The following is a 15,852-nucleotide window of genomic DNA, read 5'->3' on the forward strand; positions in this document are numbered from 1 at the left end:
AGTTTCCATTCTGTAACTTAAGTTTGCCCCAACCAAACATTATGAAACCTATACACAATATTCATGACCACAAAACTAAGATCAAGTACAAATTTTTTGTTTCCGTTTTCTAACTTTAGTTTGCCTCAACCAAATGTTATGAAACTTATACACAATGCTTATTACTACATAATACAGATTAAGTACGAAATTTGGTGGCGACACTTTTACCATTCTTAAGTTATGTCCCTTTATAAACATAAAAATTGCTGAATTTTTTAGTTTGTCTCAACCAAATGTTATAAAACTTACACACAACAGTTTTAGAGTTATGCGTGTTTACAAATAGAAAAATTGCTGAATTTTTAGTTTCTGTTCTCTACTTAAGTTAGCCTCAACCAAATGTTATGAGATTTACACACAATGCTTATTACCACAAAACTCAGATCAAGTTCAAATTTGGGTAGCGTCACTTTTATTGTTCTTCAGTTATGTCCCTTTATAACTATATGATATGCAAGCGGGGGCATCATCTGTGTCCACATGTGGACACTATCCACATTTTTTTATTTCTTTAAAAACTTTCTTCAGTTCAATGATGACACAATTCCCTTTTTTTCTAGAATCACCACAATACAGAAATACTATTTTCTGTCTATAAATACATTCCAGTATGTGTATTGATTTTAAAACCATTACAATATTGATCATGATAATTTATTATAGACAAGAGATCAAGCAATGGCAAGTCAAACTGGTCCTGATGTCAAAGAAAGAGCAGAAACCTTTAAACAGAAATACTTACAAAGATTACAAGAACTTCATGATAATCCTTGGTATTGTATATTAATGCATCACCAAACTTGACTCTTTTAAATTGCTTGTGTGGTCTGACAATATTTTTATATAGAACTAAAGTATTTTACTATTGTTCATTGGATAGGATCTTTTAATACTACAAAATAGAGCATCAGAACAGGTTATTATGCTACAAGTTTAATTGCTTTTATTTTAATGATATCTCAAAGAAAGCATGATGGCTGGTTTTGTTTCGCTCGCGACAAAATTTGCAGTATGCGAGACATACGTATTACTATCTGGCTGTGGCGGTGATGTAAACTATTTGTATAAAGCTTTATATTTCAGAATGTAGAAGACCTGGATGCTTCATACCTTGTATGCAGATACTTTATGTTACAAAGTTTCCGTCTGTCATATGTCCATTTGTCCTGACCTCATTTTCATGGTTCAGCAACTGCTTGAAAAAAAAACCCACTTTTTTTGTCATGTGAATTTCTCACTTATTATGAGTAATAGGATAACTATATTTGGTATATGGGTTCCTTGCAACACCTACTTGTCCATCAGACAGGGTTCACCTGACCTCGACCTCATTTCACTGATCAGTGATCAAGGTTAAAGTTACGTGATTAGGTCTGTTTCTCAGATACAATAAGCAGGAGTTATTAATAGTGGTGTATGGAATGATTGTAAGGGGTACATGTCAGTCTGGCAGGATTCATCTGACTTTGTATTCATTTTCATGGTTCATTGGTTAATATTTAGTTTTTGTGTTTTGGTCTGTTTTTCAAGTACTATAAGCAAAAGGTCAACTGTATTTGGTGTATGGAATGATTGTAAGGTGTACATGTCTGTGTGGCTTGGTTCATATGACCATGACCTCATTATCATAGAACATTGATAATGTTAAGTTTATGTGATACTTGTAGTAAAACCTTCACATAACAGACTTTCTACATAAATTCAATGATAAGTAAATCAGGCGAGAACTTCAGCATGTGCACTCTTGTTTTTTAATGTACCAAAAAAGATGAAAATTATGATTGTTTTACTTGTTTTTTATACCCCCACCTATGATAGTAGAGGGGCATTATGTTTTTCGGTCTGTGCGTCTGTCCGTCCCGCATCAGGTTAAAGTTTTTGGTCCAGGTAGTTTTTGATGAAGTTGAAGTCCAATCAACTTGAAACTTAGAACACATGTTCCCTATGATATGATCTTTCTAATTTTAATGCCAAATTAGAGTTTTGACCCCAATTTCACGGTCCACTGAACATAGAAAATGATAGTGCGAGTGGGGCATCCGTGTACTATGGACACATTCTTATTTTTAGCTGACCTGGCCAAAAGCCATATGAGTTTTATCATTTTTTTTCATATTTCATTTTTCTGTTGACATTTCACATTGTAATATTTATGAAAACCACCAAAAAATTTTTAAGGATATTCTAAGAAACTAGTGATGCAACTGAAGCCAAACAAACTTGACAGATATGTTTCTTGAAAATCCCAATCAAGAGAAGGGTTGCTTCTTTAGTGCCAGCCACATTTTTATATATATATATAAAATTGTTGCTAATAGAGGTCAAATTTTACATGGAAACTTAATTAAAAATAAGATTTTAACATTTTCAAAAACAGTTGAAATGATTTGAGATCAAACCAAGCAGAAAAAAATATATCAATCTCTACAAATAAAATATGTAGGACAAATTTCACATGTATGCATGTGTATTAGTTTCAGATGTGCTCAATGCAAAAAGAAACTAGTGTTATATGTGTTCAATTTGATTTTTAGTGCATATGGATCGCTTACTGTGAGAAGTTTACTGGACACCAGCAGTCACTGTTTATCAGATTGTCTCTTTACTGATCCGTATTCACAGGTGAGGAAATTAGTGATCAGTCACACCAAGAAAGATTCCAGCTAGTAGTGTGGAATACTTTATGTCATGGAGATGCAAATTGTCATACTTTGAAAGTACTTTAATTGGTGGGTATCAATTTTCGTGGTTTGAGCAAAAATTACATGTTCGTGGGTTTTTAAATTCGTGGATTTTAGTTTTCTAAAAAACAATACCAAATGAGTGAAGAATTGAAGCCATTAGAAACCAAAATTATTTATAATAACCATTTGTTGTTTTATAATGATTTGTGGGCATTGCAAAATAAGATGTTCATTTTCACTTACTAGTTCGTCTTCAAAATCTGACAACTGATCACGGGATTCAACAAATTTGAAATAAAATAATTGCTTTCGGAAACGAGCTGATTCATCTATGCTTACAAATTGTCTCGATTGAAGGAAATTGCAAAGTAAACATTTAAATTGTTGCACCGTGTAAATCGCAAATCATAGTGATGACACTGATTAACCTGAGATCGAGTGATCAACAGATTAAAGACCATCAAAGGTGTTAATTAAGCCATAAACATGTCACTTAAAGAAAACAGTTACATAAACAAATGCTATAAATGTACCTTGAATTGTAAAATTAATTTTTATCAAAAGCAAGCCCAGCATGAAATTATTATTTTCCATACGAGAATTATGAGGATATAAAATGAACACTTTATCATAGCATATCATTACCGGAAATCTGACTTTCATCGATCAAAAATATTTCTTTTGAGAATTTAAAGATCAAAAGTTGTACAGTTTAGATTTTTAAAGATTAAATGGGTATAATCCTGCCTGCAGTTGTAGTTCATAGTGCATTTGTCCTGGGACTACTATATTATAGTAGTATCAGATTTGCCGATATTAAATGTATTCTCTAGATCATATCGGTAGTCAAACCTACATGGAGATCTTTCCATGTCTTGATTTGGACAACAGTTGTTATGTTTCGTTGGACACTTAAATTCGTGGATAAAGTCATCCACGAAAACCACGAAAATTGGTTCCCCACGAATAAAAGTACTTTCACAGTAATACAGATACATGAAATATATAAAGCGTCATTAAGTTTAATGAAGACTTGTTATGAAGTTGGATTAGAAGTGAAATTTCCTTAAGTTTAACAGATACATATATAGATATTTATAATTCTCTAGTTCTTAGACGATTAATATTTTTTGGCAGACCATTGAAAAAGAAAAAAAAAACTTTGTCTACATATTGTCTTAAAAATCATGACAGAAACAGATTCCTCCAATATATCTCAAGGGGTACAATATTTCTTCTCTCTTGACAGTTAAATTTGAAATATTTCAAAACCTCAACAAGTATTGCCGTTTAAATTTGAAATCCTCATATTTCTTGACAAAGGAGTAGGGGCAATAAGGCCCTTATTTGGCCAAAATATTACTGCAAATTTAAAAGTTATCATACATATTCTTAAACTTGTCCTAACTAGACTAAGGTACAAGGTATTCAGAAAAAAACAAATTTTACATTTAACGAGTTACCATGGCAGCAAACCATGACGAAATTTGTATATTTTGTAAAATGTCTTGATTTTCCTTGTTTTTCGTCAAATTTTAAGTATATTTTAGATTGGCAAAGTATGTTCACATCCAAGAAACAGCTTCATATTAAGTGAGATTATGTCAATAGTTATAAAAAAGCTTCTCTTAAATTATTTTGTTGTTTCTTGGCTGCGCATGGTATTTCCATAATGGAAATAACGATGGAAAACTGCATAAATTCTGAATTTTTCATCATTTTCATGAAAACGGTACATATCATGATGTAATTGTGATGTCATCAGATAAAAAATCTTATGTTTTTCATTTATATTTCTTAACTATACATTTCTAAACACTATGTGCTAATTTGGAATAGTTGTCAAACATTTTATTTTCTTGGCCAAATACGGGCGTTAATGCCCCTTCTCCTTTGATTATATAAAAGGTTTTCATCAACAATATTCTCAATGTTGTAGAGTTTCATAGATGTTACAGCCTGATATTTCCATTCCTACAAAAGCTGATTGGTTGAAAAACAAAACATTTGAATCCATCATTTGTTTTCAATTTGTATGAAAACAACCCATTCCTAATGACAACTCAAGATTAAAGAATCAGTAGCTCTGCCCACCTACATGTTATTAATCTGCACTAATTTTTTTGCATTGATCATTAACTCAGTGCAACCAGTTATGCTTTTAAAAAATTGGCTTATTTTATTAATTTGAAAAAAACTGGTTGACAATATATTTTATAAATATGGATAATTGATATGAATATATAACAATAAATTTATTAACCTATGATTTTTATAAATGTATAATACAGATTGAGATTTGATAAATTATTGAGGAACTCATTACTATGAACTCAACATTTTTAAATGTAAATTTCAGCTAAATGATGTATAATAGACAATTTCTGTCATAGGTTTGTATTTAAAGTTTTACTTTCAGATTCAAAATGATAACAACATTTTTATTTTAAAAATCTGTAAATTTAGGAATTGAATGCCATGTTTTCCAAAATTTATTCCAAATGCAAGTAAGTGACCATCAAATTGTAGCAGTAAGCACTTCTTCGCTTCATGCAATTTGTAAAAGTAACTTGCTTTCATTTCATATAAATTTTTTTTTAAAATGTGTTTAGTTCTAAATTGAAATATGAGTAATGTGTAAAATTCACTGGTAAGTGCTCTAACCTTCAGAATTCTAGCTTCATTTTTTGTCTTGTTCGACAAAGTCATAAAAGTGAGATTTAGGTGTGCTGTTTCTGATGTCACCAGTGATGTCAACAATGTATTAGTTTGCAGTTGTATGAGCATTGGTACATCTTATTTCCATGGAGATTATTTGGTCTCTTCCCCTCTGTCATGGTCTATTGACTTTATAACTTTTGCTTAGTAAACATGTATTAGTTTGAGATTAGATCAGTTTATGGGGAACCACTTGTGGTATGTCAATCATATTTGGTATGTAGTTGTATGAGCATTGGCACATCTCATTTCCTTAGAGATTTTTTGGCCCTGCTACCTTCACCATGGTTCATTGACTTTGAAACTTTTGCATAATTTACATGTTTAAAGTTTGTGTACAGACCAGTTTAAGGTGAAACACTAATGTTAAGTCAATGATATTTGGTATGCTGTTGTAAAAGCATTTTCAAGTCTCATTTCCAAGGAGAATATATGACCTTGCCAAATCATCATGGTTAATTGACTTTGAAACTTTTGCTTAGTTTACAAGTTCAAATTTGTAAATGGGTTAGTTTAAAGGGAACTACTTATGATTAGTCAATGGTATTTGGTATGCAGTTTTATAAGCATTAGAATTTCTCATTTCCCTAAATGCTATCAAAATTACAAAAAGGCAAGACATATTTCTGTGTCAGCAGTTTATGATAAGGTAGATAGTGTGTCTTCTGCCATCTTGGATTGTGAAATAACAGAAAACAATCAGTCTAGATATTAAATAAAATGTGTAAATTTTGAGAGAAGAATGTAATTCATTTGTAAGACTTTTTATTTAAATGAAGACAATTATTGGTTTAACCTTATTTTCAACACTGTTCTTGCAAATACAGAATGTTTTGTATGATTCAATTTTTTCAACATTGCCACATAAAGGGAGATAACTCAAATATATTACTTTTATAAAGGAATGTATTAGGAATTTACCTATTTTGTTTTGTAGCAAGAAAACGAGACCTGTGACCCCATTTTTTATTTTTATTTTCAGAAAGCACATTATAAGAGCTATCTTCTCATATTTTATCTTAAAATTCTATTGTTTAATTTTCTTTATATCATTCAAAATTGGGTTTTTCATATATAATCTATACAAAATCTGACAATATTATACACCCTGTAGCTTGATGAAAAGCCCATACTTTTTATTATATTTTTGAAAAAATCACGATACAAACTACATTTTGGCAAAGTATTAAAAAATGTCTATCGATTTTAATTTAGACCCCCCATCTACCTTAACAGTATTGTGTGAGCATACCAACTGGAGTTATACTATTGATTGCTGAAATTTGCTTAAATCAAGCAGTATTTTACACAATTAAGTGTTCATTACTGTCGCCATATGGCAAGGGATATACGAACAATGCTTTTTAGTATTTTTACAATGAATATGCTGTAGCCATTGAACCACATTGTATTCTTCTGCGTTCTCTATAAAAAGAGAAAACAAATGCTGCATGATAATACATTGAAATGTCTATCTTGTTATACTTGTGTTGTTAAGTTACTGCCTTATTAAGGTATACCCCACATCCCCTTTTATCTGTATTATATAATAATCTATATTATACTATGTACTTACTGTTTACCTGTTTTGAAGTAGTTGAAACAGACAGAGAATGAACAAGCATTGAAGTGCCTACCTCAGTTACTACATAAGTTAGATGGATTATCATGGGAGGAGCTTCAGTTGTCTCTGGCTAAAGGTCTGCTGGCAGGCAATGTGTTTGACTGGGGAGCTAGAGAGGTTGTAAATATTATGGAAAATCAAGATTTTGGCTTTGTAGAGGCTCAGGACAAATTACAAGGTAGCTCAATAGCAAAAACTCTACAAATCAATCAATAGATTTTATTTGAACTTCACCAAATTTTCATATTGTACTTACATTATTTACCAATTCTTATAAGTTATATTCCTGATTGCCATTAGTTAATGCTACAATAAATTTGGTTATTATATTCATTGAATGCTAAGTCAGACTTTCTATACCAATAATTTGCCACTGGACATTAAGCAACCAACAATCAATCAATCTATACCAATACTTTACTTATTTTAATGGTTTATTAAAACATACTCTTCAAAGATTATTTTCTCAGTTACCATAAGTGATACACAAGCTATATTTTGTCACCATACTCAGTTAAACATTTACGATTTCCTTTCGTGCAACACATGTTTATGAATAAACTTTCAGCTTGTATGCTGGAGACTAAAAATATGAAATAGAGTCCACAGAAACCAAAATTGCTAAAAAGGAACTGTCAAAATGGTCTGTCAACTGACTGAATGATTTCCAACTTAGCTTTAGCTGTATAAATTTAAATTTACAGACAAAATTTATCATTTGAATAGTACCAATACAAAAGTAATGGCTACTGGATTTAATGGGTCCCTCAGGGACTGATAGTCTGAAAGTAGCAATACTGACAAAATGGTTGCAAAAAATTATATGATTTCTATATTTATACACTAAACATGTTTTTCTAGGTGCGGGATTTTTTCTCGCTGTGTTGAAGACCCATTGGTGGCCTTCGGCTGTTTTCTGCTCTTTGGGTGGGTTGTTGTCTCTTTGACACATTCCCCATTTCCATTCTCAATTTTATTTTGGAATAGCCATCATCAAGTACAATCAGTAGTTTGGAAAAAACTTAGATAAGGTTAAGTTTATGATAGATATCTTGTGAAAGACTGCTCCTTGCAATTCTGCTTTTCATTGTATCATTTGCTTAAACTACTGCCACAAACTGTTGAATGTAGTCTTGTATTTCAGAGCGACCTTGGCTGTGTGATAATTATGAAGAATGGCATCAAAGACTTCAAGATAAACCACATAAATGTGCTGTGATATTTGTAGACAATAGTGGTGCTGATATTATATTAGGAGTATTTCCATTTGTGAGGGGCCTGCTCAAGAGAGGGACAAATGTATGTTTAGGTGTATTTGACCTTCAGATTTTTCATTCACCTTTTTATATACATATTAATGACTGGACTAATAATGTAGTTCATTTTCTGGTCATCATATGCTAATGTGTCACCAACTGTATGTCCTGACCATTTTATTTTAAACTTTGCCAAAGTATTTGGAATATTTGGTGATCTGATGTTCTATACACTTTTTTCATGAATTGCACTTTTGTCAGATAAAGTGAAAACAAAGATTTTTTAATTGTTTTGTGCTAAACCATATGTGCTTGATACTGATTTGCTGAATATTTGTCTGAGGGTCTGTAAACCTTTCAATTATCAATTTTGTTGCTACAGAATGAATAACCTTTATTGAGTGAAAAATAGGCATTTTTGAAAAATCTCAATATAAAAATTAAAAGGTGTGGTATGATTGCCTATGAAACAACTCTCCACCAGAGACCAAATGACATAGAAGTTAATAACCATAGGTCACAGTACAGTCTTCAACAATGAGAAAAACCCATGCATAAGTTTTACAGGATTATTAGAAATAATAGTGTGAGGGTTTAAATGTGTGATCTTTGTAACTTCCCACTAACACTGTTTATAACTTCTCATGACACCAGTTACACCATTTGGAATTCCCCATAACACCATTTACAATTTGCAATTACACTATAAGCCATCCCAAAAACCAATGGAAATTAGCATGTTTTCATTGAGATAGGTAGAAAGCTAAAACTTATACTAAAAGAATGCTGATACTTAAGTTAAAAAAAACATGCAGAAAGCTTGACATAGGGATAGTGATCCGGCTACGGGGCAGCAGCGGCATTGGCTAACTTCTTAAAAGCTTTATATTTTAGAAGCTAGAAGACCTGGATGCTTGATACTTTGTATATAGATACCTTATGTTACGAAGTTTCTGTCTGTCGTATGTCCATTGTCCTTGACCTCATTTTCATGGTTCAGTGACTACTTGAAAAAAAAGTCAAGATTTTTTGTAATGTTAATTTCTTTCTTATTATGAGTAATAGGATAACTATATTTAGTATGTGCATACCTTGCAAGGTCCTCATGCCTGTCAGACAATTTTCATTTGACCTCGACCTCATTTCATGGATCAGTGAACAATTTTAAGTTTTCTTGGTCAAGTCCATATATCAGATACTATGAGCAGTAGGTCTACTATATTTGGTATATGGAATGATTATAAGGTGTATATGTCCAACTGGTAGGTGTCATCTGACCTTGACCTCATTTTTATGGTTCAGTGGTCAAAGTTTTTGAGTTTTGGTCTTTTTTTCTAATACTATATGCAATAGGTCAACTATATTTGGTGTATGGAAATATTTAATGATGTACATGTCAGTCTCGCAGGTTTTATTTGACCTTGACCTCATTTTCACGGTTCATTTCTCAGTGTTAAGTTTTTGTGTTTTGGTCTGTTTTTCTTCAACTATAAGCAATAGATCAACTATATTTGTTGTATGGAAGGATGGTAAGGTGTATATGTCTGTATTGCAGGTATCATCTGACCTTGACCTCATTTTCATGGTTCATTGGTCAATGTTAAGTTTTCATGGTTAAGTTTGTTTCTTAGATACTATAAGCAATAGGTCAACTATATTTAATGCATAAATTGATTGTAAGGTGTACATGTCTGTCTGGCATGGTTCATCTGACCTTGACCTCGTTTTCATGGTTCATTGGTCAATGTTAAGTTTTCTTGGTTAAGACTGTTTCTTAGAAAGTATAAGCAATAGGTCAACTATGTTTGGTTTATTGAATGATTGTAAGGTGTACATGTATTTCTCGTTTGGTTTATCTGACCTCGACCTCATTTTCTTGGATCATGTTAAGTTTATGTGTTTCTTGTAGTAAAGCTTTATATTTAGGACTATCAACATAAAATCAATGGTTAGTAAAGGAGGCGAGACATTTCAGCGTGTGCACTCTTGTTCTATCTAGTCATTGTTTTAGCAATGCTACATTATGGTTATGGCCATTAAATCTTAATTTGAAACTTTAGTTAGAAGTAGAAGCCATATTTTGGACTCTTAAGAACCTAATCCTTTAGCAAAAAAAGGTAATTTTTACTTTAAAAGTTTACTAGGGTAAAGTTGAGTGCAATCTTTATTTTTATGCCCATGCCATAGCGGAGGGGGCATAAAGTTTTACCCTTGTCTGTCTGTACGTCCGTATGTACGTACGTCCCAAAGTTGGTTGCCGTTCTCTAACTTTAGTTTGCCTCAACCAAATGTTATGAAACTTATACACAATGCTTATTACCACAAAACACAGATCAAGTTTGAATATTGGGGGTGTCACTTTAACCATTCTAGAGTTATGCCCCTTTACAAATGGAAAAATTGCTGAATTTTCCATTTCCGTTCTCTAACTTAAGTTAGCCTCAACTAAATGTTATGAAACTTATACACAATGCTTATTACCACAAAATACAGATCAAATTTGAATATTGGGGGTGTCACTTTAACCATTCTAGAGTTATGCCCCATTACAAATAGAAAAATTGCTGAATTTTTCGTTTCCGTTCTTTAACTTAAGTTTGCCTCAACCAAATTTTATGAAACTTATACACAATACTTATTACCACAAAACTCAGATCAAGTGCAAATTTGGGTAGCTTCACTTTTACTGTTCTTCAGTTATGTCCCTTTATAACGTTATATGATATGCAATCGGGGGCATCGTCTGTGTCCTATGGACACATTCCCCATTTATTTGTTTCTAGAATATATTCATGTTTGTTTATTTTTCAAGTTATTGAATTTAAATAATATATTATAGGTAATATTATGTGCCAATTCGAGACCTTCATTGAATGATGTGATATATAGTGAACTTCTAATACTTGTAAAGAGAGTAGCAGAAATTTCACCAGACATACAGGCAGCCTATAAGGATGGTAGACTGATGGTTATGGACTCTGGGCAAGGATCACCCTGTCTTGATTTAAGGTGAATAATAAGTCAAATAGAAAAGTAGGCCTTTCAATATGTAATTTTTGTTGTTTTACAGTTTAATATTCCATTTAGAACATAAATGCTCAGTATAACCTTTTTTGGATTAGTGCAGTAACCCATTTGTTGTATGGAAATCTTTCAAATTGACAAGAACTGTTACAGTTGCTGTTAGAAAATTGGCAACATTAATGATAGTTGAACTTGTCATTTGAAAAATTACATTGCAATTTAACTGTACAAAATCTAAAGACCATGGGTACTTTCATTTTTTGTACCCTAAAAGGAAAACAATGTCACATCATTGGTAGAATTTCAATTGTTTTGGATGTTGTAGGCCAATCAGAGCGTTTTTGGTATATACTTTTGAAAATAACTCCCAGAATGCATTGATGCTGAAACGGCAAATTGAAGGGTTATTGCAGGAATGTCAGTGAAAAATGATCCCTTACAGAATAGTTATTGAATTCACAAGCTTGTGCAATGTAATGCTCAGCTACTTCACAGCAACTTAATGTTCTAAGTCAGACAGGCATTCTCAAAATAGACTAGTTTAACATAACATATAATAGAAATACAAGATAAAACTAGAACCTTGTTAAACAATTATTCAGAAAAGCAATCCAATAGTTGGTAGTAAAAAATTTAAGATCCTATATGAAGATATAGTATTCTCTGAACTGTATGATTAATTTAAAAGTGTTCAATATAGCAAAGTTAATAAAAATTCAAGTAAAAAAACTATTATGTAGAAGTACAAATGTACTAGCTAAAATTGAGAATGGAAATGGGGAATATGTCAAAGAGACAACAACCCGACCAAAGAGCAGACAACAGCCGAAGGCCACCAATGGGTCTTCAATGCAGCGAGAAAATCCCGCACCCGGAGGTGGTCCTCAGCTGGCCCCTAAACTAGCTGTTTATTTATATTTTACCTTCTTTTTTTCAGATTGATTAATTTTGAACTTGTGGAATTGATGAAGAAACAAGAGGCAGATTTAATAGTGATAGAAGGAATGGGAAGAGCCATTCATACAAACTTTGATGCTGCATTTAGTTGTGAATCTTTGAAAGTTGCTGTGATAAAAAATCGTTGGTTGGCAAATAGACTTGGGGGAGATATGTTTAGTGTTGTTTTTAAATATCAGAAACCCCAAAAAATAATTGCTGCTAAATCATAGCCCTTCTTATGAGGTTATAAAAATGAGTAATGTGGATTCTTTTAATTTTGTTGATACAAATTTTCTTGAATTTCTGATTTCAAAATGAAGAAAATTGATGTAGAAAAAAATAATTCAGTGATTTCTATTTTCAAAAATGTTAAAAATAGCACTTTAAGTTTATGATCAAGTGTAATTTCAATGTTTTGTGATTTTGGTAAGGACCTCTACTAGTGGAAAATTGTTTATCTCTATTAAATGTATACTGGTGTAATTTTGTAATGAGTAAAATTGAAAATGGAAATGGGGAATATGTCAAAGAGCAGATAACAGCCGACGGCCACCAATAGGTCTTCAACGCAGCGAGAAAATCCCACACCTGGAGGTGGTCCTCAGCTGGCCCCTAAATAAAATTGTGTACTGGTTGAGTGAAAATGGACATCACACTAAACTCAAAAACATATAAAGGAACTAAAATTAAAAAAAACATACAAGACTAACAAAGGCCAGAGGCTCCTGACTAAGGACAGGCACAAAAATGCGGCGGGGTTAAACATGTTTTGTAAGATCCCAACCCTCCCCCTATACCTCTAGCCAATGTAGAATAAAGAAACACATAGCAATATGCACAGTAAAACTCAGTTTAAAAGAAGTCTGTGTCCGATGTCAGAATAGGTAACAAAAGAAACTAAGCAAAATGACAATGATACATAAATTAACAAAGGACTACTAGCAGTTACTGACATGCCAGCTCCAGACCTCAATTAAACTGATTGAAAGATTATGTCTTCATCATATGAAAATCAGGTACAATCCCTCCAGTTAGAAGTTTAGTATCATACCATCATAAAATATATGAGAAGAACATAACCCGTATCATGCCAACAACTGGTTTTAGAATAAATGTGTTTATTTCCCATGCAAAGACCCTATGAGTGAATCAATATTAATACCAAAATATGCAATCCTTAATGACCTGACAACAGTATCATAACTATATCCCTCCGGAATAAGTCTGTTTGAAGGTTTGGTTAGCTTTTGAGGTGAATGCCGACATTTTTGCGCTTTGTAATATAAAGAATATTACCATAAAATATTGGATGTGTAATACCTGAACGTATAAGATGTCTGCATGTTGATTTATATTTACGAATGATGTCCTTGTACCGATGATAAAATTTAGTAAATATTTTGTCTAGTTTGTGATATCGAAAACCCTGGTGTAATAATTTTTCAGTAATACAGAGATTTCTTTCGTTAAAATCAAATACGGTGTTACATACACGAATCGAACAAGTTGAGATATATAAACACCATAAGATGGTGACAAGGGAACGTCACCATCTAAAAATGGATAATTAAAATTGGAAATGAAAAATCATGTCTTTTATCATAAATTTTGGTATTAAGCTTCCTGTTAAAGATATAGATATCAAGATCCAGGAAAGGGAAGTGTTCATTTTCAGTATTAGCTTTATTTAAAGTCAGTTCCGCAGGATAAATCTCTTTAGTGTACATACTGAAGTCGTCATTATTGAGAGCCAATATATCGTCTAAATATCTAAAAGTGTTATTAAATTTTTGAATCAGATGTTGTTTCGATGGGTCTTTGCTGATTTTAGTCATAAATTGTAACTCATAACAATACAGAAACAGGTCTTCAGGGCGATCAATTTTTGGAAACAATTTAGAATAACAATATGCAATTATAATTTGGACGATTTCATACTTAGGACTGCAATATGGAATTTTGTTGCATTCCTCCAAAATTTGATGTAATTTATTAACAGGTAACGAACAGAGCTTGGTTAATAGATAATGTCTACTGTTGTTTTTTAAGCAGTTAAGCTGCTTTATGCGAGCACCCTAGATTTGTGTTCTACCCAATAAATCCTGAAATATGTGCCACTGTTATTATCTGGCTGGCTATTATGTTATTTATAACTAATTGAACACTTTTTTCATACTTTTTATTCTGGAATACAAAAAATATGACCAGAAAAACCTTAAATGATCGTCGAACCACCCAAAAGTTTTGAAGTTGCACATAGAAAGTAGTGCTCGCTTGAAACCCTTATGTAGATTATTATCCCCTGTGCTTTTGGCTAAGATGTCAAAGAACAATTGTATGAAATATTTAATCGCCGAAAATCTCTAATTACAAGTCGTTTACATTTGCCAAATTGCAAAAAGCGCAGGAATATTGTATAACGGCTGTGACTAATATGACACGGTGTTAAGTCTCAGTTGGCGGTAATTTTAACTTCGTCGACAAAACGTAAATCAAGGACTTTCTAAATTTGGTGGATTCAGATAATACGAAGGTAATTAATATTAATCATTTTATTCGTTTTTGTCTGAGATGATTGTGATTATTTAAATCATCTTAATTAAATGTATGCTCATTTGTTTTCTTGTTAACACTATTCCGTTTATCATGGGCTTAATGCTTGTCAAATCAAGTTGTTGTTATTGTTATTGAATGAAATAAAACTAGAGATCTGATTGGTCGATGTCAAGGTCATTTCAAGATGGTTTCCTTTGTGTTTTTAGTTCAGGCTTTGGTGTTACAGACTGCTACACATGCTTTGATTTAGCTCAATGTGCTTCAAATAATATTGAGATTAAAACTTTAACAATTATTTTCTAAAGGAACTTCCAAAGTCGCATATTTATGTAAAATATTAAGTCCGAATTTGTGACGCGTCTCACACCGTAATTGTTTTTGATTTACAAGGACTTTTCGATTTCCTGTATTGAAAAATGGCCAAAGACCACAATTAATGATCCCGCTTTTCGTTGTCCACGAATATAGTTCCTTTTAATTAGAGTGTATTTTTTCTTAATTTTTTTTCTTTCCCTTCCTCACTCATTTCTTAGATTTTTTTGGATGGAAATGAAAGAAGAGAGGTGAAATAAACTTTTGGATGTTGTATTTTAACTGATTTTGATATGGAAAGAGTAATTAGGCCAGGTGCAAAAAGGTGATATTTACAGTTTTCGGAACATCTCTTGACTTGTCCATAGGGGTATGGATGTGTATTGGCTAAATTTGTAAGATGCTGGGGAGCGATATTTCTGAATGTTTGATATATGTTTGGACTAGTACTGTACTTTACACACACAAAATATTTGACAAAAAGAACCGGAGCATTTTTTTTAATGAAACAAAACGTTATAAAGAACTAATAGAGAATTTAATTGTGGTCTGTGGCCTAAGAGGTGAAATTCAGGAAATATTGAATTTGTACTTTGACAACTTCCCTGAATGATCTATTGGTATTAATTTGTCAAACTACATGAGAATAAATGATTTCCACTTTTATTTGATAGAAATTTTGTAAAAAAAGTGACAT

At 32.1% G+C, this 15,852-nt stretch overlaps 1 protein-coding gene across 1 annotated transcript in view; it reads left to right on the forward strand.

Moving 5' to 3' along the window:
• LOC127737991 (4'-phosphopantetheine phosphatase-like) overlaps positions 1 to 12,770 on the forward strand; it is a 37,916-nt gene extending 25,146 nt beyond the window's left edge. The window contains exons 12-17 of the mRNA XM_052248971.1: positions 706 to 815; positions 2,577 to 2,664; positions 7,042 to 7,246; positions 8,213 to 8,367; positions 11,164 to 11,333; positions 12,286 to 12,770. Coding sequence (XP_052104931.1) covers positions 706 to 815; positions 2,577 to 2,664; positions 7,042 to 7,246; positions 8,213 to 8,367; positions 11,164 to 11,333; positions 12,286 to 12,517 — 960 coding nt within the window. The 3' untranslated portion in view covers positions 12,518 to 12,770. The remainder of the gene's footprint in view (positions 1 to 705; positions 816 to 2,576; positions 2,665 to 7,041; positions 7,247 to 8,212; positions 8,368 to 11,163; positions 11,334 to 12,285) is intronic.
• Positions 12,771 to 15,852: the final 3,082 nt, after the last annotated feature.

The sequence above is a fragment of the Mytilus californianus genome, unplaced genomic scaffold (assembly GCF_021869535.1).
Source record: "Mytilus californianus isolate M0D057914Y unplaced genomic scaffold, xbMytCali1.0.p SCAF_4, whole genome shotgun sequence".
Lineage (NCBI taxonomy): Eukaryota > Metazoa > Mollusca > Bivalvia > Mytilida > Mytilidae > Mytilus > Mytilus californianus.